This window comes from Stylophora pistillata, chromosome 1 (assembly GCF_964205215.1).
Source record: "Stylophora pistillata chromosome 1, jaStyPist1.2, whole genome shotgun sequence".
Taxonomy (NCBI): Eukaryota; Metazoa; Cnidaria; class Anthozoa; order Scleractinia; family Pocilloporidae; genus Stylophora; species Stylophora pistillata.
Genome location: NC_142519.1, coordinates 24,198,564 through 24,222,843, shown reverse-complemented (window position 1 = coordinate 24,222,843; position 24,280 = coordinate 24,198,564). Strand labels below are relative to the sequence as shown.

At 41.1% G+C, this 24,280-nt stretch overlaps 2 protein-coding genes, 1 long non-coding RNA gene and 1 other non-coding gene across 4 annotated transcripts in view; 3 read left to right on the top strand and 1 right to left on the bottom strand.

Annotated features, from left to right (window-relative positions):
- The first annotated feature begins 2,241 nt into the window (after positions 1-2,241).
- LOC111331192 (uncharacterized) lies at positions 2,242-3,078 on the top strand. Its single transcript, XM_022936252.1, has one exon. It carries the CDS (start codon positions 2,242-2,244, stop codon positions 3,076-3,078), a length of 837 nt encoding a protein of 278 aa, XP_022791987.1.
- A 1,266-nt stretch (positions 3,079-4,344) lies between these two features.
- LOC111331193 (uncharacterized) lies at positions 4,345-4,956 on the top strand. The gene has a single exon (XM_022936253.1). The coding sequence runs from the start codon at positions 4,345-4,347 to the stop codon at positions 4,954-4,956; it is 612 nt and encodes a 203-aa protein (XP_022791988.1).
- An 11,341-nt stretch (positions 4,957-16,297) lies between these two features.
- LOC111335538 (uncharacterized) overlaps positions 16,298-24,280 on the bottom strand; it is a 32,881-nt gene continuing 24,898 nt past the window's right edge. The window contains exon 7 of the long non-coding RNA XR_015995697.1: positions 16,298-16,616. This is a non-coding gene — a long non-coding RNA (uncharacterized LOC111335538). The remainder of the gene's footprint in view (positions 16,617-24,280) is intronic.
- Positions 17,440-19,898, top strand: LOC111331161 (uncharacterized). Its single transcript, XR_015995692.1, has 2 exons — positions 17,440-18,254; positions 18,758-19,898. It is a non-coding gene; the product is annotated as an uncharacterized LOC111331161 (transcript).

The following is a 24,280-nucleotide window of genomic DNA, read 5'->3' as shown; positions in this document are numbered from 1 at the left end:
TTCATCTGAGAGGCAGAAACGCAGATAGGTGAGAATTTTCTTCAATTCAACTGCAAGTAGATTTCAAAATTGTCACATAACCCGCACCTCCCGATTACCTGCAGTGGCGCGTGTTTAAGGCAAAATCAACACATTACCCGTGGGTAAACGGCCGGAAATGACCGCCGCATCCCTGACAATCACAATATGGCACTGTCTTGCCTCGAACACCTCAAGTGAAGATTTCTGAAAGATTCGAAGTACAAAGAAGACTACATCAAGGTCATGAACGAAGTATTAGGAAGAGGAAATGCCGAAGAAGCGCCAGCAGTTGCGCAAGAACGAGTAAAGTGGTACATACCTCATCATAGTGTCTATCACCCAAAGAAAAACAAGATTAAAGTCGTATTCAATTGCTCAGCAAGATTCAAAGGAATTTCTTTGAACAATCATCTACTTAGAGGACCTGATCTCACTAACAATTTGACAGGCGTGTTGTCCAAGTTCAGAAGATATCCATACGCTATAACATGCGACGTTCAGAAGATGTTTCACCAGTTCATTGTGCATGAAGACGACCGAGACTATTTGTGATTTCTTTGGTGGCCTAATGGCGATGTCAAGCAAGAACCTAAGAAGTTCAAAATGAAAGTTCACTTGTTCGGGACAACGTCGTCGCCTGGTTGTGCCAGCTACGATTTCAAACATATGGCGAGTCAAGAGAAAGAAGCTTACCCGCTTGCAGCTCAGTTCATTTAACACGATTTTTACATTGATGACGGCTTGGCCAGCGTAGAATCTGAAAACCAAGCAGTAAAACTCATCTAAGGTGCTAGCGAAATATGCAAGAAGGGTGGTCGTCGTCTTCACAAGTTTGTGTCCAATGATCTGCAAATACTCAAAACAGTACCGAATAGCGAAAGAGCAGGTGATGGTATCCTGGATCTTCCATCCGAGCAACTTCCAATAGAGAGAGTTCTCGGAGTCCAATGGTCGCTTGGCTTACACTACTTTGCTTTCTCAATTGTCCTGAAGGATCAGCCCTTAACTAGAAGAGGAGTCTTAGTGACAGTAGCTTCTGTCCATGATCCCCTTGGATTTTTGGCTCCCTTGGTCCTTAGAGCAAAGAAGATATCACAAGAAGTATGTAAAAGGGACGTTGGCTGGGAAGAGCCTCTGCCTGAAGAAGTTCGGCCAAGGTGAGACCATTGGAAACTCGATCTTCTACGTCTCAAGGAGTTAAAAATTCCAAGATGTTTTCAACCGAAAACGATAGGTAAGGTGAAGACCTATGAACTACACAATTTTTCTCATGCAAGCACGTTTGGTTACGGACAATGTTCTCATCCAAGAGTGAAGGATAAAAATGACAACATTAATGTCTCATTGGTGATGGGAAAGTCCCGTGTCGCTCCATCGAAGATAACAACCATACCACGACTCCAACTTAACGCTGCTGTCGTTTCAGCGAAGGTGGGAGTGATGCTTCAAGAAGAATTAAAGTACACCAGTCTAAAAGCAGTACTTTTGGACAGACTCCAAGGTTGTTCTTGGTTATATAAAGAACGAAGCCAAAAGATTCCACACGTTTGTCACCAACAGGGTACAGATGATCAGATCTCTACCATCAAAGAACGGCAATACATTGACACCAAGAAAAATCCAGCAGATCACGCTTCCCGAGGCTTAAACGCTGAAGAACTAATGAAATCCAACTGGTTTAGTGGACCTGCATTTCTGTGGAAAAAGGAGTTCCCTTCTGGCGAAGTAGATATTCCTCACATACAGATTGGAGATCCAGAAGTTAAGGCCACTGTACGTACAACTATGGTCAAAGAGTCTGTCAGCCTCATTGACTGTGCATCAAGATTTTCCGACTGGACAAAGGCAGTTGCAGTGGTGTCATATCTGAAGAGAATTTTCAAAAAGGACAAGCCAAAAACAGTCACTACAACAGTAGCTGAAAGACAAGAAGCTGAAATGCTTATTTTCAAGGAGCTACAACGCACAGCATTTAAGAACGAAATTAGAAGTCTACGACACAAGGAAAAGAACGCCAAGCTTCCAAAGCAAAGTTAACTCTTAAAGCAGGATCCCCTTATTGATAAACAAGGCCTGCTAAGAGTTGGTGGGAGGCTGGAAAATTCCACACTACCGTTTAATGCCAAACACTCGATAATCCTACCAAGGCGTTCGCAAGTAACTGAAATTATTATCAATCACTTTCACAAGAAGGTTCAGCATCAAGGAAAAGGAATGACAATGAATGAAATTCGTTCCAATGGATTATGGATTCTTGGTCTTAGCACCACAGTAGCCTCACGCATTTACAAATGTGTACCATGTCGACGTCAAAGGCGACCAACAGAAGGCCAGAAGATGGCAAGTCTTCCCAAAGATAGAGTGGAGTCAGCCCCGCCCTTTACATACCGTGGAATGGATTGTTTTGGGCCGTTTCTTAACAAAGAAGAAAGTAAAGAATTGAAGAGATGCGCAGTGATATTTACTTCCATGAGTTCTCGAGCAGTACACATTGAACAGTTGGATGATATGACAACCGACAAATTCATCAACGCTCTAAGATGCTTCACCGCGATCCGAGGACCTGTCCAACAGCTAAGATCCGATCACAGTTCGAACTTTGTAGGCGCAAGGAACGAACTTGCCAATGCAACGAAAGAGTTGGACAACAACAGAATTGAATCGTACTTGACGACGAATCACTGCGAATTTATCATGGATATCCCTCACTCCAGTCATTGGGGAGGTGTATGGGAACGACAGATCAAGACCACTAAAAGCATCCTAGGCATTCTCAACGAACACAAGGGAAGACTCAATACTTCCTCTCTTCGCACATTCTTGTCTGCAACAATGGCTATAATGAACACTCGACCATTGACCTGCCAGTGTCTTAACGACCCACCCAGTTTAGAGCCACTAACTCCAAACCATCTGCTTACCATGAAGAGTAAGACACTCCTACCACCACCTGGAAAATTTGTTAAAGAGGAAGTTTACGCCCGAAAACGTTGGCGACAAGTTCAATTTCTAGCAGAACAAGTGGCCCCTTGGCAGGATTGTGGAGACTTCAGCTGATGAACAAGGTCTCGTTCGTTCAGTGAAGATCAAGTTAGCATCCAGAGATCTTCGGAAGAAAGAAAACGATGCTAAAGGTCCTGTCATTAAAAGACCAGTACAAAAGGTTGTTTTACCCATGGAAAGAGAAGACTGAGTGTTCCAAGGCGTGTTTAAATTTGACTTTTAATTAAAATTATTTATTTCTTATCTCTCCCAAAAAAAAATTCATCAAAATTTGGTGGGAGTGTTACTGACGCAATATAGCAGCATGCGAACTTTAATTTCGTTCCACGCACGCCCTCGTAACTGTAATGTCGTAAATCAATCATGTTGGATCACATGATTGCAGAGAGAGTGTTTTATTAAAAAGTAAGGTTTTTACTACAAGCAGAGCGTTGCGGTTCATTTTACTTTAGCACTGTTCGAGACTAATAATCTCCATACTACATCTGGCGACGAGGATGTAAAAATTCACGAATCCCACCCTCGAGATTCACAACAGCGGTTTCGCTACCAAGTTTTCCACCGTTCGACGTCCATGCCGACAGCAGTGCAGGTCCACAATGGAAAAGATCGCTACGACACTTAGAATGAATGCTCATCAGAATGAACATCACAGCTGCCAAAAGGAAACGGACTTTGTTGCTGCATTATGCCAGCCCCGACGTAGACCAAATATTCGACACCTTGCCAAACACTGGAGAAGACGGTGACTATGACACGGCGGTCACGAAACTTAACGAGTATTTCTCCCCACAAGTCAACACCACATATGAAGTATATAATTTTCGCCAGGCGAAGCAGAAATAGCGTGAATCCCTCGATAGTTGTCACACCAGGCTTCGTCAACTCGCGAAAACCTGCGAATTCAGCGATGTTAACAAAGAAATCAAAGGACATATTATTTTGACGGGCAGTTCCAGCTCACTTAGACCCCGAGCGCTACGTGAAAACCCAGCGTTGGAAGTTTTATTGAAGCTAGGAAGAGCATTAGAATTTAATGAAAAACAGGCGAAAGACGTAGAAGATACCGGAGACGAATTCGAAGCCGTCAACAAAATAAAACGAAAAGAAGAGAATCGGAAAAGCCGCCCGCATGACCGACGTGACACACAGTCACACAATTGTCGTTTTGGATATAAGCAAGGCAACTCTCTTAGAAAATGTGGCAACTGTGGCGGGTACGCACCCCACAAAAATCGAAGTCTTGTGCAAGAAAAAATCTGTAACGTCTGTGCGAAAATTGGCCATTTTGCTCATGTTTGTTGTTCAAAACCTCGCACCATGGCCTCTGTGGAAAGTGGTCAAACATCTGATGAAGAATATGAGTACGTTTACACTGTCGACCATCGCGAAAACAAGAAGCCACCCATATGTCAGCTACAAATCAATGGAAGGAACGTGAATATGATGATCGACTTGGATGCATCTGTTAATCTTCTAGATGAAACAACCTTTCAAAGAATTAACAGCCACGGCAGTGAAAGCCTGCAATCTGTTCACACCAAGATTTATTCATATGGACCTAAAGTCCCTCTTCCAACCCTGGGAATTCTCACTGCAACAATGAAATCCAGCAATGCGAGCACCTCTGCCCAGCTGATTGTTGTTAAAGGAGAAAACCGAAATCTCAGCTATCACATTGCGAAGAAACTAGGTCTGATTGCGGTTTCTATTAATACTGCCACCGTCACTGAAAGAAACAAAGACGACCCGGAGTCTCTAAAAGAAGAGTTCAAATCAATCTTTGGAGGCATAGGGAAAGTACCAAACAAACAAGTGAAGTTACATATAGACCCCAATGTTACACCCCAACAGCAACCCTACAGACGAATTCCATTTCATGTTAGAGACGATGTCGAAAAAGAGCTTGAGAGACATCATCGAGAAAGTTGAAGGGCCCATACCCTGGATCAGTCCAATTGTCGTCCCCAAGAAATCTGGAGAAGTTCGAATCTGTGTTGATATGCATAAGGCAAACCAAGCAATTAAGCGGGAAAAGCATCTCATGCCAACCATTGATGACCTCATTGCTGATTTGAATGGTGCAACGCTTTTCATTACAATAGATCTGTCCTCAGGGTATCACCAGCTTGAGATATCACCTGAAAGCCGTCATGTCACAAGCTTCAGTACACATGCTGGCCTAAGAAGATACAAACTTCTGCTTTTTGGAATTAATGCAGCATCAGAAATTTTTCACGAAACAATCAGGGAACTCCATCCTGGCCTTCAAGGATGTAAAAACATCTCAGATGACATCATAGTATTTGGAAAAGACCAGAAAGAGCACAACAAGAATCTCTGTGGTGTTCTACAGAGGCTTAAAGAAAACAACACTCGTCTTAACAAAGACAAGTGTACGTTTTCCGAAACTGAAATCAAGTTCTATGGTCACATTTTTAGCTCTGACGGTGGTAGACCTGATCCAAAGAAAGTTAAAGCAGTCAAAGAGGCACAACCTCCTCACAACCATAGTGAACTGAAGTCTTTTCTTGGTATGACACAGTACGTGTCCCGTTTCATACCAGACTATGCCACAATCGCGACCCCTTTGTGCCTGCTGATCCGACAGGACACCCCTTGGAAATGGGAGCAAGAAGAACAAAAGGCATTGGACAGGCTGAAAGAAGCCCTCGTTGGGGATCAAGCTGTCTTACTTTGATCCAAGAAAGAAGATCGAAATCATTGTCGATGCGAGTCCAACTGGTCTTGATGGACTGTTAGTACGAGAAGGCAAAATTCTTGGTTATGCGAGTTGTGCTTTGAGTGACGTGGAAAGTCGCTACTCCCAAAGAGAGAGATGCTTGCCGTAGTATGGGGAGTGGAACATTTTCATCTGTATGTTTATAGTGCACAGTTTTCTGTTATTACTGGTCATAAACCTCTCATTGACATCTTCAAGAACCACAAGCAGACCTCCCCAAGAATGGAGAGGTGGAAACTTCAACTCATGCCCTACGACTGTCAGCTAATCTATCAGCCTGGAAGAGATGCCGAAAACCCTGCTGATTACATGAGCCGACATCTGTGTCCCATAGCACCAGAAGAACAAAATTTGGCTGAAGATTATGCCAACTATGTATGCTCTAATGCTGTACCAAGAGCAATGACACTCAAAGAAATAAAACAAGAAACCAGAAATGATGCAGAAATGCAAGCTGTCATCATGGCTGTGGAAACTGGCCGATGGAATGTCCCAGACGTCCAGAAATACAAGAAGCTCAAGGAAGAATTATCAGTGTTCAATTGACTAGTATTAAGAAACAGAATTGTGATACCATTTACCCTCAGAAGTAAAGCAGTAGACTTGGCACATGGTGGTCACCAGGGATTGTGAACACAAAGCAACTCACCCCACACAAAGTGTGGTTCCCCGCAATTGACAAACTAACAGAAGAGAAGGTCAAAAACTGTCTTTCATGTCAAGCTGCATCGACCAAGTCACCACCGTTTGAACCCCTTCGAATGACGTCACTCCCTAGCGGACCTTGGAGAGAAGTTGCAGTGGATTTTGCTGGACCGTTCCTCTCTGGTGATTACATCATGGTAGTAACAGATGAATTCAGCCATTTTCCGGAAGTAGAAATTCTTACCTCAACATCAGCAAAAGTTGTGATCCCTAAATTTGATGCGATATTCTAAGACAAGGTATTCCTGATGTCCTGAAAAGTGACAATGGTCCACCGTTTAATGGTCATGAATTTAAGAACTTTTCTGACTACTTAGGATTCAAGCATAGAAGGATCACCCCGTATTGGCCAAGAGCAAATGGAGAAGCAGAACGACTGGTTCAGACCCTTCAAAATTCAGAATTGCTCACCTAGAAGGCAAAAATTGGAAGCAAGAGTTGTACAAGTTCTTACGGCAATATCGCGCAAGACCTCACTCCACCATCAATGTGTCCCCAAGTGAAGCCCTAAACAGCAGAAAACTCAAGACCACAATCCCAGAGTTACCAATCACCCAACACAAGCTGCCACGATGCACACTTCAAGATCCATCAGCTAGCATCGCCCAGAGAGATGCTCTGCAAAAGCAGAAAATGAAGGTCTATGCTGACCTCAAAGCGCATGCTCAAGAATGAGAGATTAAGCCAGGAGAAGTTGTACTCATTAGACAACCCAAACTGAACAAGCTCGGCACTCAATACAATCCAAAACCATTTATCATGGAGGAACAGAAAGGTACCATGGTCACAACGAGTAACAGTTCACAGACTGTTACGAGGAATTCATCGCAGTTCAAACTTATTCAGAAACATCTTGCAACTTGACAAGAGAATGGCACAATTGTTGTTGTTAGTTACGGAAAGACCATGGAACAAGCGACACAAGACCACGACAAGACACTTATGTGCCAGGATCATGGGCTAAAGCTCAACACCGAAAGGCTAAAACTGAGACAGATGCAGGTGTCGTTCATCGGCCATGTGCCAACAGGTGATGGTTTACAAGTGGACCCTGCCAAGGTCAAAGCCATTTGACATATGCCAGACCCCACAGACAAGGCTGGAGTGCAGAGGCTCCTGGGCCTGGCACAGTATCTAAGTAAATTTCTCCCCAACCTATCGGACATGACAAAGCCATTACGAGAGCTGACTCAGCAGTATACCGAGCGGTGTTGGGATGACGCACAGAACACTATGTTGAACCAACTGAAGGAAGCAGTCACTCACACTGCAATCCTCTTTTACTACAACCTCAGTGACAAAGTGGCCCTTCAATGTGATGCATCACAGTCGGGTCTAGGAGCTGCCATTTTGAAGAAAGGGCAGCCTGTGGCCTACGCATCCAGGGCTCTAACATCAGCAGAGACCCATTACACTCAAATCGAGAAAGAGCTATTGGCTATCCTCTTCGCGGGCATGCTCTTAACTCAGCACCGCAACGTCTTCAGCGTATGCTGCTTTGTCTTCAAAAATACAACCTTGAGATAAGATATAAGAGAGGCAAGGAGATGTTCCTCACTGACACATTTAACACAGCTTTCCCAACAACCGAGGTGTCTGAATTTGTCCATGAGCTGGAGAGGATTGATTACAAGACCTTACTTCCTGTCAGTGGCACCTGATGGCGTCAAATTAAGAGTGCATCAGCAGATGATCCTGTCTTGCAAGAACTGCAACTGACTATACAGCACAGTTGGCCTCTAGCCAGAGGTAATGTTTCCCAGTGCCTGCATGAATATTTTGACATATGCGACGAGCTCACCATGCAAGGTACACTGATAATTAAAGGGCAACAACTGGCTGTGCCAGCTTCACTTCAAAAGGAGCTCCTCGCAGTGACACATGCATCCCATATTGGAGTTGAGGCTTCCATCTCATGAACATACAATAGCCTCTATTGGGCATGGATGTCAACGAAGCCAAAAGAATACACCGCAAAGTGCAATACCTGCATGGCGCAACGCAGTTAGCAGAGCAAGGAGCCAATTCAGCAACACAACTTTGCAGCAGGACCCTGGTCCAAAGTAGCTGTGGACCTTTGTGACCTAGACAGGCGTACCCTGCTAGTCATATAACTATTACAGCAATTACATAGAGGAAGCACGCGTCACATCAACAGCCTCACAGTCCATCACAAAGGAGCTCAAAGCAGTCTTCATGCGGTTCGGCATACCAGATGTCAGTGTGACTGACAATGGTCCTCAGTTCTCCACAACTGAGTTTTCAGTCTTTTCACACATAAGGTTTTGATCATGTGACATCATCGCTGAAGTACCCACAATCCAACGGCAAGGCCGAAAATGCCATTAAAACCGTAAAGTGACTCTTAAGGAAATGTAAGGAGTCTGGTCAGTCTGAGTTTTTGGCTCTCCTTGACTGGCGCAACACGCCTTCAAAAGGAATCGGAACGAGCCCAGCACAACATCTCCTGGGGTGCCGATGCAGAACCCTGTTGCCACTGGTAGAAAGCCTCCTGAAGCCCTGTTATGACACTGGAGGTGATATTCGTGCAGTAGCAGGGGCAAAGCATTGCCTGCAACACTATTACGACAGAGCTGCCACGCCACTGAAGGCCATCACGCCTGGAGAGATGGTACCCATAAAACTCCCAGGTCAGGAGACTGAGTCCAAGAATCTGTACAGGAAAGGTTGCCAACAGGATCTATGTAGTAAAGGTGGGCGACACAGAGTACAGGCACAACCCCAGACACACACAGAGAACAAATGAACTACCAATTCCCGAGCCTGACATTCCAGAAGCTAATGAGACTGTGCCAGCACCTCTTGAGGACAGCCAAGCCAAACCCTCCAAGCAGCAAGACTCCTGCCACTGACGGCAACAATGGTCTCCACAGGTCGAATCGTACCCGCTGGGCACCTGCCTGGCACAATGACTCTGCAGTCTTTCGAAACTAAGTTGGTCCACTACAGTGAACTTAACCATCAGTGGCCATAGGACTTTAGATATCTAGTGACAGTCCATTGTGGACACTTAGTAGCATTTTTTCGTTGTTCTGTTTTGTTTTTATAAGGGTAAAGATGTAACAAGATTCTCCTTAACACGTGATCATGTGTATGATTTCAGACAAGGGACTCGCAGTTCGACACTAGAGACCTTGGCGAGCATTGAATAAAAGTTAATGACCAAATCAACAGAGATTGTCTGCTCATGATATCGTTACATATACTGTGACGGTAAACACCGCCACAACAACTGTCATATGGTTAATCCTTACCCCCCAAGGGTGCCAATTGACACTCTGGAAATTTTGCACCAAGATCCCAAGAGTGCCAATTGGCACTCTTTTGGTTGCTATGTTTGAACCAATAGAATCCTTTATGGTCATCTCTTCGTTCCTAATGATTTCTGACCAATTAGACAGAGGTTAAGAAGGAAGTTTGCAATAATCGCGTGGGTCTTGTTCCATTCAAGAGCTGAGAGGAATTTTTATTATGAAAATTTTGCAATGGCGGCTCAGGTGGAGTCGGACATTGAAGATGCAGAGATCGAAAATGAGCAAGATAACTACGCTAGTGATTCAGGAAGCAATATTTCTGTTTCACCACATTTACCTCAAAACGGAGGCATGGCGAACGACTTCTTCTGCCTTTTTGCGTCAGAAGAATTGTTTCAGAATATCGTCCAAGAAACGAACCGCTATGCAAGACAATGTGTTGCAAGAAAAGCAGACCCGAAGTGGTATGAAACGAACATTGCAGAAATACAAGCATTCTTCGGTTTGCAAATCTTCTTTGGAATACACATCTTGCCTGAAACAAGTTTGTATTGGTCCAATGATCCAGCTTTCGGTGTTCCATTTGTAAAGCGTGTCATGGCTAGAAACAGATTCGATAAACTGAATCAAAATCTGCACTTGAACAAAAATGAAAAGTTTGTTTTATGTGAGCGGCCAAACCATGACAAACTATTCAAAGTGCGTCCTTTCTTAGATGCGGTTGTGAAGAACTTTCGTGAAAAATATCGTCCCAAACAGAATTTATCTGTAGATAAGGCAATGGTTGGGCCTCAAGGGGCAACTTTCATAGCCGAGAGCGACTCTAGCTTCTTGAGTGCTTAGCAAACCTTCCAAGTGCATCCATAACTCAACATTGATACATTGTAGCTAAAGAGTTCCCTTTTATTTAACAAATCTTACGCGACCAGAAAAAACAAGCGCGCACAGAAAAATAATGACTGTGGATCAGCATAATGGCGGTCACGTTTTGCTGTAGCTCCAAGGTTCAAAGAGGTTTTCTACTTTTAGGCTTGGTTTTAACGCATCTAAATGTCATCCATAATGCAGCTAAGTATCCTCTTCATCAGTACACTACCTTGATTGTACCAGAAACACTAAGTACTGCCATTGAGGGCGTTATTTGTCTTCAGACTCCTGCCGGCAACAACAACTTCAAGCCGGTGACTTCTAGCAGTTTTTGTAACACAAGGGTTCCTGGAGTTCAGACAGAGTTTTGTACTATGCAAACTCTGTGGCTACTACACAGATACTTTTACTTTCTGGTGATGTAGAGCTAAATCCTGGATGGCGAGGCATATCTACGGAAGGTGAAGACTATTTACTCAACTTTGCGAGTGAAATCAACCGTGGCTCAAATAATTTCAGAAGCTTGAGGAATAAGATGGATGAAATCAACCTATTACTTAAAGTGTGTCGTTTCGACATTTTAACAATTACCGAAACCTTTTTAGACGCGAGAATATCGAACAAGCAATTACATGTGGATAACTATAAGATTGTTAGAAGGACAGAAATACGGGACAGGATGGAGGTGCCTGCTTGATTTACATTGCGAGCCATATTTGTTATTCAAGCCTCAAATCCCTAGAGCCCCCTGATGTTGAATTAATCTGGATCAAAATTATGCATAATTCGTCTGTGTTGATATAAGGAAATTGTTATCGACCTCCTTCTGACTTCCAGTTCTACGAACGATTTTGTGATTGTCTGGAGAAAACGTGGCTTAGGCACAGGAATGTGGTGCTTGTCGGTGATTTTAACTCGGACTATTTTCATAGCTACAAGGGTGTTACATCATACGCCGGTAGAAGATTACAAGATATACTCCAGCAATTTAGCTATAGCGTAATGAACGATAGGAGCCAGCCAACAAGAGTTACAAGTGACACACAAACACTGATTGACTTGGTTATTACCAGCAAGCCGGAGATTATCAAAGGAACAATTAAAACAACTGAGTCGGGAATCTCAGATCATAAGCTGGTTCTTGCTACAATATGGTCCAAAATAAAAAGGCCGCCTCCAAAGATAGTCAGAGCCCGCACCTTCAAAAGATTTGATCAAGCTGCATTTGTGAAGGATATCGAGAGTGCCCCGTGGTCAGTATGTTCAGTGTTTAATGATCCAGACGATTGCTATTGGGCGTGGTTACGCATATTCAAAGATATCTGTCAGGTGCATGCGCCTTACAGGGAAGTTAAAATTAGGAGCGTCTCGGTACCTTGGATAACACCGCAAATACGCCACTTGATGAATAAACGTTTCAAAATGCTTAAAATGGCACGACGTCTGGGTGATCCAGACCTGTGGGCTGAGTATTCGGAGTTGCGGAATAGAGTGACAAGGGAAGTGAGGCTCTCTAAGAGCAGATACTACTTGGAATTGTTCAATGAAGTGAAGGATTGTAAATCCTACTGGAGACTGGTAAAAAATGCGACAAACGGCGAATCGATTACCCCGATCTTAGGGATCAGGAATGCGGATGGAAAAGTTGTCACCTCCGATCTGGACAAAGCGAACATACTTAATGAACATTTCTCAATTATAGGCGAAAAACTGGCCAACGAATTGCCGAATACCAACTCGACACAAAGTAACGTTCATGTATCTACTGTCGCGCCTTGTGTTATGAACATAAATTTATCACAGGAGGTTATTGTTAGTTCGATGGCTAAGTTGAGAGCCGATAAAGCCTCTGGGCCCGACAGAGTTGCTCTAAAACTTTTAAAGTTTGCCGGTGACTCAATTATTCCATCTTTATTGTCTGTTTTTCAAATAAGCGCCACCTGCAACAGTGTACCGGTTACTTGGAAGGCTGCGAACATCTCAGCTTTCTATACAAGTGATGATGAAACTGTTAAGCAAATTACAGGCCTATTTCGCTATTAAGTGTACCAGGAAAACTGATGGAGTCTATGGTGGCGTCAACTATTACCACGCATGTCACTGAACAAGGACTTGGGAACCCTCACCAGTGGGCGTATAAAAAAGGTCATTCCACCGAGCTGTTGTTAGTGAAGAAAACGGATGACTGGAGACAAGCGATCGACAAGAAACATGTTGTAGGCGTGGTTTTTGTAGACTTTTGTGAGGCGTTTGATGCAATTCCCCACTCCATTCTGCTCCGAAAACTTCAAAGTCTTGGTGTAGCTGGGGACTTATGGTGTTGGATAAGGGATTACCTCTCTGGAAGAACGCAAGTAACGACGATTAATGGGTGTCAATCTCAAGCTATGCCAGTCACTTTTAGTGTACCTCAAGGGTCGGTGCTGGGCCCTACCCTGTTTTCCACTTCTGTAATGATCTGCCCAATATCACTGAGGGAATAGATGGTGACCCACAGCTTCACATGTACGCAGACGATACCACCGTCTATGTCTCGGCTCCGACCTATGATCTGGTGGCCTCCAAGTTGAATACAGTACTAGCAAGGCTATATACATGGTGTTGCAAGAACTGTCTCACTCCACATCCCACCAAGATGGAATATATATTGCTTGGTGGACACGGAAAATTTACTGGGCCAAAACAAGCTATTAAGATGGGTGATTATGTTATCGAGGAGGTTGTTTCTACAAGATGCCCAGGTGTTCAGATAGATAATGCTCTTAAATGGGATCATCATGTATCGGAATTAGCTAAGTCATATACGCAGAAGTTGAATTTACTTACATCCTTGTATTTCCTGCCTAAACAAGCAAGAACTGATTTCTATTTTAAGGTTATTCTGCCGTCTGCGACATATGGTATGTTAGTTTGGGGCTCTTGTGGTCGAGTATTTTTCTCAAGCTTAGAATCTATACATGTTAGAGTGGCGAAAATAATATTTTAACTTGGATTGGTGTACTCCAAGCAAGGAAGTTCTTGCCACAGTAAAATGGAATACCTTAGAGATTACGTATGAGAAACGATTACTAATCTTAGCGCATCAGGCTTATTATCATCTTTTACCATGTCCTATGAACCGTCGCTTTGAAAAGTAGGTAAGTAGCCATGACTTCAGGAAGAAAATGACATTTAAGTTACCTGGACCTAAGACCGATATGGTCAAGAAATCATGCTCATACAAGTCAATTACTCGGAACGCTCTGGAAAATCAAATGAGGTCAATTCAAGATGTTGACGCTTTTAAAAAGTCACTCAAGTGTATTTTTAAGCCACGTATATTATAATGATGTACTGTAGAATTTTTATTGTTGAAAATATGTTGAAATCTTACATTAGTCTTCTTATAATTAGTTAGGAATTTAGTTTTATTGCATTTAGTTAGGAATTTAGTTTTATTGTTCGTACATAGACCACTTTCATAAATGGCTGCCAGATTAATATTCTTTTGTTTACATTTAAATTTGCCTGGGTGGCCTCGCTTGAGATAATGTATTCTTTTGAATTTTGTACTGGAGAACGAGGCCACCTAGGCAAATTTAAATTTAAACAAAAGAGTATTAATCCGGCAGCCATTTATGAAAGTGGTCTATGACCACATCAGCTTTTGCTGAATTTTTTATCGTGTTTAAATAAATGCTGTTGTTGTTGTTGTTGTTGTTACCATATTTATTCGTCTATAAGCCGAGACCCTAAACTTCGGCCTGTTTTAATTGGAAAGGTTCTTAAAACATGTAAATTGAAAATACTTGGCTATAAGCCGAGACCATATTCAGAGAATTCCATTCTCCTATAAGCCGAGACCATATTCAGAGAATTCCATTCTCGAACAAACTGAAATGAATGCAAAAGTTTCGAAACAGAAATGAGTTTCAATACAGCATTGCCGTCGAAAACAATTCCGAGATAACCAGAGAGTAAGTCATCAGTGAGTCGCTAGAGGAAAGGTCAAGAAAATCTCTTAATGGAGAGCTCGAGATGTCAGCGAAATGCACAACAATGGGCCGTTACACTCCAAAATATCCGCGGGTGGAAGAGAGATTACTTTACTGGTTTACTGAGCAGAGAAGTCAAGGTAAGTTTTCTCTTTACGTGATCACAAATTTCAACACCGTAACATGTGACGAGTTTGTTTACCAATTGTGGGAATGGGCAATTCTGATTGGTCAGTGTCAAAGTTCTCAAAACACTTTTGCAAGATCTATACACTCGTTCAAAACCTGCAGAATCTTTAATTACTCTAGACGGCATGGAAGATGAAGCAATCTACTTGGAAGAATGGCAGAACTAGCGGATGAGGAGGAGATGGACGACGAATTCCACGCCGACACCGAGGACAAACAGTAAGCCGTGTTTACTACGCGGCGAAAACATCAAACCGCTCCTTTGAAAGCAACCTCATAAATAAAGTCAATGACCAACTTCAACTTGTTTTGTTATTTACTTCTGCATGCAATATCTCGGCTTATAGACGAATATATCTATGTTTCCTTTGAATTTGCTGTTTCGAAAAAATTATGTTTGGAAAAACACTCGGCCATAAGCCAAGAACCCTTCTCTAGCTTGAATTTTCAAGATTTTGGTAAAATTTTGTGAAAAAGTCGCTCAGCTTGTAGATGAATAAATACAGTAAGCAATATCTTTCCAAGAAACCGGTAAAACGTGGCATCAAAATTTGGGAGTGTGCTGACTCTTCAAATGGCTTTGTATGTAAGTCTACACGGGGAAGTCTACACGGGGAAGTCTACAAGGGGAAACAAGATGGTGGCGCGACAGAACACAGACTCGGCTTTCATGTTGTTCGCGAACTCACAGAGCCATTTTTCAATAAATATCACCATGTGTTCTGTGATAATTTTTTCACATCGATTCCTCTCCCTTGCGATCTACTGGGAGACCAAACGTACCTGTGTGGCACGATTCGATCAAATCGGCACGGCTTGCCAGCAAGTTTGTCGACAAAGAATGCCAAAGTAAAAGCCCACAAGAAAGGAGAATAGAAGTTTTCCCAGATGGCTGTGCTTTCCGTGCACAGAAAAATTGCTTGGAAAGAGTACCATATAACCCCATACATTAATCATGCATTCAACATTAATTATGTATGCACCCCATTGTTTTTAAGACAATGACTTATTCCCATGGGTTTAGCATAAATACATTACTAATAAGTACTTACTGCTTCAATAAAAGAGAAATTGATTGAAAGCAGCTTTTTCGTCTCCATTCCTTTCTCACGTTCTTCTCCCTTCTCCCTTTTGTTCCCAATTCCCTTTTCCTCGGTTTTTTTTTTCTTTTCTTTCCTTTTTACCTTCTTAGCAGTCCTGCTGAGCCTTGAACCATCGCTCCTAAGACAACGAGTTATTATCAGACCATGATCAAACCATAGCCTTACCACTATGCTACGCAAACCAGTTAGGAGTTCATCTCCAAAAGCTACTTTTTCTTTTACCTTTCAGTAAGAAAATTTTCATAACAATATGTGCATTGATAGAATGCACAAAGGTCCCCTTTGCACTATAGAATGCATTTCTTCTTCTCTACGATTGGCCAAATACCACATAGAAAACAAAATTTATTCATACCTCTTTCTAATAACATCAACGAAAGAAGAAGATAGAAAGAAGAAGAACAACAACAACGCGGAGATGGAGAGACTGAATTTTATTCGACTTTCTCGAATATTATCCAATCACGACCAGTGCATACAGTGGTGTAAGGATCACAACCTGCTTGCGACATCGTTAAAATGTCCTCAAGCTGGGTGCAGCAATGAACTTAGCTGGATGCGATGTGCTTCATCACGAGACGGGTACGAGTGGCGATGTTTAAAAAAGGGTTGCGATGGAATGGCTTCAATGCGCCAGAATTCACCGGTGCGCACACACAGGGCATCGGAAATACATGGTGGGGAATCAAGCCAGGTTTGCCCCAAACAGGAACATCCAAAGGACTTCGATGGCTACCTACAAGAATATATGTGGCGTCAGTACTACGGAAATGATCCCTTTGGAAGCATTATCAAACATATCGCCCAACTTTATGAAGTCCAGAAAGACTAGATACAAAGGTTTCTTTGTGTCGCTGTATGCACTGGCCTTCACGAACAATTATCATCACTAGGACACAAAAGGATAATGAAAGAATCAACCAAAACCACTAGAACAGGTAAGACACAACATTTATTTCAACTTTGCATTGACAAACTTCAAAGCCTGACCGTAGACTTAACTTTATTTTCCGGCCAATTTTACGCTTTCAAAGTGAAACTGAACATTAAATTATATTTCAAAAATAAAAACGTCTGGAAAATGCCTTAAATTTCTCGTTTTGCAAAGCCAAAACGTGCCAAATTTACCCTGTTTCAAAAAAGACTTGGAAAAAAATCCAAATTTTGAAAACAAAGACTACTAGTCTCTGCGGAGTTCTATTGTTATTGCTATTGTTTTCATTGAACAAAGATTGAATGCATAGTTAGTGTATGGGGTTATATGGTACTCTTGCCCATTGCTTCCATGAACTTTGTGAAGAAAAGCTATTCCAAACATGCACCTTTTGGTTATTTTTCCTTGACTAAGGGCCTGTTTACATGAGTGAGGGTGCCCCTACATAGTAGAGTTACCCCTAGCTAGTAGGGTGAGCCTTCTCTATTGTAATTATACTGCGTGTTTACATGTGGGGTAGGATGACCCTCGGGGTAGGGTTACCCTGGTGACCCTACTGTGTAGGGACGAGTTTTGCCGCCGTTAGCCCATGTAAACGCAAAACCTAGGGCTATCCCTAGGGGAAGAGCTATGTCCAGTCATACCGCTGACACACAGCGCAGGCATCTCAGCGAAACAAAATGGCGGACAGTGGAACAGCCTCCACAGCTAGTGTTAGCTACAAACCAGGTGAATATTTTCGCCGTTACCAGCTTACAAAACTCGTTCCTGACTCGGAAGATAATGGAGAAGACGTTGATAGTCTTTTGGGAACCGAGAATTCTGCGGAGAACGTCGAAAATGTCCAGCAACTATCCAAAACCAAACGCAAAGCGTCAACGCACGAGGCAAAGGCCCCCAAAAAGCAAAAGGTTAATAAGAAGTTTACATGGTCACCCAGAATGATAGAAGATCTCCTGGCTTATATGAAAGAGTACAAGTCTAGCTGCGACTTCAAAGGACTTGACTTTGAAGCGGATCTTTCCTCGATGTATACACAGATAAGAAATTCTATGGCGCGACATTATGTTGATGACTTTGGCCCAGAAAAAGTAATGGAATCGGAGGTAGAATTAAAAGACATGGATAAAGATACTTACCTGACCTTTGCAAAGAACACAAACGCCGAAAAGTTGTTAATCAAATCTGGGTACAGTAGGGTAAAGGAGAAAATCAAGGCCTTAAGGCAAGATTATCGAGCTGCTGTCAGCAAAGGTTCAAGAAGTGGAAGTAGCCATGTTGTCCAAGAGAACTATGATCTTTTAGCAGAAATCTGGGGAGGTTCGCCAGCAACTACTTCTTTGTCATTTGGAATCGATGGAGATTCAATTTTGGGGCTTCATGAAAATGACAACGAAACTGATTCACCCGAGAGCTATGACGACAGTTTGTCCTCTGCAGGTATTATGATGAATACAATAACTATTGACATGTTATTTACTATAAGTTTTTCTTTTGATATTTTAACACTCTGTGGGAAAAACTGCATTTTAACCTATGAGGGGATTTATCATTACAAATTCAGCCTCTGATTGTCATATATGATATGAAGTTTATCAAATAACATAACAATAGCATGTAGATTTCTAGTACAAAAGACAAAATTTCTTCTCCAGTAGGTCTATATCTGTCCACATTAATTTATTTTCTTGTGAATGGGGACAACAAAACCTCACAATGTTACAGACATGTTGTTGCATTTATAGTAAAATTCTTTTTTTTTTTTTAGTTTTGTCACACTTATTATAATTTCAATTTCTAAGAAAGAGAAATTTTTGTAGTTAATTGAAAAGGGCAATTCATACAGAATCTTCAGAGGAGCAGTTGTGTATTCGATCTTGTAATATATGGTTAATACAGGGTAATAATTATTTTTTTGCATTTATTAACTGTTTTGTTTATAGATTCTCCACACAGCAGTGCCACTGGTGATTCTTATTGCACTGAAACACCAATGTCAGTTCCACATTCCAGTATACCAAAACTTGTAGATAACAAGAGAAAACATATGGAGAAAAAATTATCACAGTACAAAGGGATCAAATATTGATGAACAATGCTGAGGAAGACATGCAGATGAAAAAAAAACATGCTGGAGATCTTTGAAAAATCAAACAAAACTTTAGAGGAGTCAATAACAAAGATGACAAACTGCATCAGTTCTCTTGGTGATGGAATTGATGCAGGTATGCAAATGCTTGCAGCAGCCCTAGCCCAAAACCAGCCCCCAACTCCACCTCTTTCTCCTCCTCCTCAGCCGTACTACCCTTGTGGACAATAAATGGGTTATCCTAATCACTATGGTACTAACAATCAATAGTACAAAGGCTATCATATTTGGAGCTACAATTATGCATTCTGTTCTGAAAATGATTTATAAAATAGTTCAGGTGTTTTCATGAAACTGAAATAGTTGATATAGAACTATTCTCAAATCACTAGTTCAGTATATTAGAATATTTCAATGCCTCTTTTTTGACTTTGTCTTACTATTGGATAAAGGAGCCATCGAAAACCGTTATAACTCAGTATCATCAGTTGCAAAAAAATGAAGCAATTAAGCACAACGTTTTGTTTTAACAAGTGAAATATTTTCAATTTGGTAGTTCAGTTGAAGAGACATGGAGCTTTCAAATTATTTTGCATAAACAAATTTTGGCTTTTCTTAGAAGAATTTTCATTTGCAATTAAAAAGCTATTATCTCATATGTTTTTCAAGTTTGAGACTTGCTATTGCTGTTTTTGCTAATGTGATTATTCTTGATGTCCTTACATGGGATATACATTGACTGAATGCATATAGAATACAGATATTACAGGTTTAGTCATTAGTTTATTGAAACATTTATACAGTTGTTTTTTATAACTGAAAACACAACAAAATGTTAGTTACTGTTCATTGATGTTGAGATTGTCATTGTTCAATACAGTTCCAGTGATTTTTGTTTCATGAGTTACCCATGAATTGTTGGTACTTATTGATATTGTTATTTAACACAACAAATTGTCTGTTTATAAGCATTAAAAGCTCCAGTTATCAAGATAGACATTGTTCTGTTGTCTGTGTGATAATAATGCTGTCTGAAAATCAAGCTAGCTCACACACATTTGTGTGTCTCCAAACATAAAGTCATTGTAGCTAAAAAATTTGCATATTTACACAAATAATTACACTTTCAATTGGTTACGTACTGCTGCTTATTAACTAAACATATCAAGTTTTTCCATGTTTCAAGTTTACAAATTGCAATCCTGCTTGCAGGAAAGCCAATGATGTTGTTGTGCCATTCGTACTGTACAGTCAATATGGGATATGTTCTCTGTAATAATATGTGATAGTGTTTCTAGTGCCTGTTCCTTCTGCAGTATTGAATGAGTACAATCAATCAGGGTTATTGTTTGCTTGTAACCTCTCTAGAGCTATTTGTTGTGACACAATATCCTCGTCTATCTGTTGGTTATTGACTCCACAAAAATTGTGAAGAACAAAACATGTGTAGATAAGTGGAGGGACAAATTCCAAGCCTGAGTCAAGACGTTTGTTTAAAATTCGCCACCTGGCCTTTAGCCCCCCAAAGGCACACTCAATGGGGTTCCTTGCTACACGGAGCATGTTGTTGAAAATTACCTCTTCATTACTTCTTGGGCTTGCATACTCCTTCATACAGTAGGGCAGCAATGGATAGGCAGGGTCCCCAATCAATGTTGCAGGCACTTTGTCATAACCAGGGAGAATTTGCTTGTACATCATGGGAAGCTTTTCTTCTCTTAAGAGCCTGTTTATTCTGGAGTTACTAAACACTCTCCCGTCATGTACACTTCCAGGCCATTTGACTTCAACATCAAGAAATCTCCCATTCCAATCACAAACAGCCTGAGTATTAATTGTATACTTCTGTTTGTAGCTATAGTAATCATGTGGGTTTTCTGTAAGTTGCTGAATTTCAATATGGGTGCCATCAATGCAGCCAAAAGCCTGTGGAAATCCATATTTGTCTTCTATTCCCTTGACAAGTGTAGCCATTTCTTTCACATTGCTGGGAAGTTTGATATATTTTGGCCCCGTAGTGGCAGTAATCACATCGCATACCTTTCTAATGACCACAGAAGCTGTACTTTTCGAAACACCAAACGAATTAGCAGTCATGTACAATGATCCCTGATCTTTCAAATAGTATAGTGTCTTTCCGATTTGCTTTTCAACAGAAAGAACATCATCGCCGCGCGGGCTACGTCCAGGACGTAAATAAGGATACAGCTCATCAACTAGTTTCATAAAAACAATTCTATCCATCCTCAAATTCGTTTTCCACTCACTTTCTGGCAAAATCCCATGTTGTAAATTGAGCCACCACTGTTCAGTACGGCCGGGCATGCGCCAAATCCTGCCTTTACGACAAACTTGTCTCTTGACGTTACGGAGGTGATTCATAGCAATGTTATATTGGGCTGAAATGTGCTGGCTAGCCAGTTGTAAACGCTGTCTTTCAGCCATTAGAGATATCAACAACAAAGCACAAAGTTGAAAAGAAGGAACTAAAGAAGCGAGTGCCGTCAGAATCGAATTAACCGCCAAAACTTTATCTCCCGCCGTCATTTTGGTTGTTTTCCTTGCTGGGTGACCTGGCTATAGTGTCAGCCCTCGCCCCTAGGGTTTCAAATTACCATGAAAACGCTCGGTATCTTCAACCCTACCAAGTAGGGTAACACTATCCCCTAGGGGCACCCTCTTCCCATGTAAACATGCCCTAAGGCTTTTTATCACCATAAATATAGTGCTGTTATTGTTTAGAAGAACTGAACATTGGCTCAAGAATGAAAGACTCAGTTCACATATTTTTGATTTGTATTTATTAGGTGAGTAATGTAAATTTTTAAGATAACATTAGACAAATAAAAAGGTTATTCAATTTCCAACAAAGTTTCTTTGTATTGTGTTGTTGTGCAATGCTTAGTTTTCCCCTTTGAGAGGCTTATGTGAAGCCACCTTAAATCATTCTCAATTTGGCTAGTGGCCCTTGGGGAAGAGGAGTCATGCGTCTCATTAGTCCCCTTTGGGGGGTAAAGGGTTAAAACAACAAAACCGAGAAAAATGATACTCAATAAAAAAAAGAGATCTTCGTATTGCCTCAGATCAGGCCATACTGAACACCAATGCCACTCCAGAGGAAGATGCGTCAATTGCACACCAAAATACCACACATCAATTTATGAACCAAGCGAGCTATGTTAAGATTCAACAAAAAACCAGCCAAAAAAAAACAAGAAAACTCCATACAAAAAAAAAATCAAGACGTTAGCCCCTCATCAAAAACCCTAGTGGCTACGGTTACCACTTGCACAAGCGTGCTACTGCAAACTGCTATCGTTACAGCAAGCGGCCCATCAACACGACCTCAAGCACGCATCGTCATCGATACAGGATCACAGAAAATATGTATTACACAAGACTTTAGAAATAAACTGCAACTACAACCCATCAAGAATGAGACAATAGACATAAACCACTTTTGGAACCACTAAAAGTAATACAAAGATGTACAAGGTCGTAAAATTCGCCTTAACCAGAGTAAACAAGAACATTAAGATGTTGGCTTTAGTCACGCCGATCATCTGCTCCGCACTTTCAAATACCATACAACTCACTGAGGTCCCCCCCCCCCCAACATTTAAGGCCCTGAACACTGCTGATTCTGTTGAAGAGAAACTAAGTCACATCATAGACATTCTCATAGGAAATTACCACTATGCTCAAGTCATACTAGGAAACACGTAGAAATCCAAAGACAAACGATGGATGGCAAGAGAGAGCAAATTTGGATAGCTCCTTTCAGGACCAACACCCAATATAATAAAGGAAAAAACATTCAGCACAGTATGCGCAAATGTGAATGCAGTGCAAACAATTGACAACCATCTAAGCAAAACACTCAAGAGGTTCTGGGAAGTAAGCAAAGTTCCTGAAGAATTAGATCAAGGCAACACAACTGTAGTCCACAAACACTTGGAAGAAAACTTCATATTCAATTAAGATTTAAACAGATACAATGTAAGACTCCCATGGGGGACATCAAACATAACCTATCAAAAAATATAACATCGGCAAAAGAACGATTCAAAAAATCAACTTTATGAATGTGTCAAACTCTTCTTTTCTAGCTGGCCTCAATTGGCCTTCTAATCGGGGACGATTAAACAACTTTATGAACAACTTTCTACGTACTCTTCATAAAAAGGGTCAAGAACTCATCAAAAAATACCATAACCAACTACTCAACCAACATAAACACGAATTTATAGAACTTGTCCACAATCTCAACATACATCAAGGCGTCATCCACTACATACCACATTTTCCAGTCTTTAAAGATAGCTCTACCACAGCCATGACAATCTCCTATGATGTATCAGCAATAATTTCAACAACAGCATTCTCCCTAAATGACTGTCTTTGTACCGGCCCAAATATGATGCAACAGTTGGAAACAGTGTTACTAAACTTTGGAAAACAAAAAGTAGTGGTCTCCACAGACATTGAAAAAGTCTTTCTCCAGATCAAACTCATTCTTGAAGAAAGAGACCCAAAAAGGTTTCTTTAGCTAAAATATGTTAACAAATCCACATGATCCAAAATCACCACAGATTTTCTCATGTACTATTTGGAACCACACCCTCTCCTTATTTACATAACATCACAAAACCACGTAATCAATTACTTCATTGTCATTGTACAGTTCAGTCTTACTGAAAATAAACAAACTCAGTCTGATCAAAAGTCAGCAATATATTTCTAAAAAACCCAAACTCCCTGTGTTGTACTTGCTTTGAGGTATTCTCCGAAAAACCTTTTTACCCTTTTTCATCTATTAAACTACTCTATCAATTAATCAATTAATGGATTGCATGTAATTTAGTTAACATTGAATTTAATCATATCTCATTTTTCTTAACTCATTCAATTAATTAGCTTGCTAAGTTTTTCTTTATTCTACTTGTTATCAATATTTGTCATCATTCCGAATTGAAAGGAAATATATCCTTTAATAAAAACTTCCACAAATATAGATTTGCTGGTTTGCCAAACATCCTTGTAGCATTTGTTCCAAGCCTGCAAAGCCACACCAAGGAACAAATCAATGCAATGTATGTGACTCGTGGTTCCATGCTAGGTGTTGCAAGTTACTATCTATTTACACTGACATTCTATCTCATTCATTTTGTTCATGGTTGTGTCCATTGTGTGGTAGATCAAACTCACAGCCATACTCTTCAAATTCTGTGGTTTTACCAAGTTCTTTAAATTATTTTGAGCCTTTATTCAGTTCTGGAATATTACCATCAAACTCCAATAAACCTGAACCTTCCAAGCAAAACAACAATAGAAAAGTTTAAAGGACGTGCCAAAGAACAATAGAAGGAAACTAACC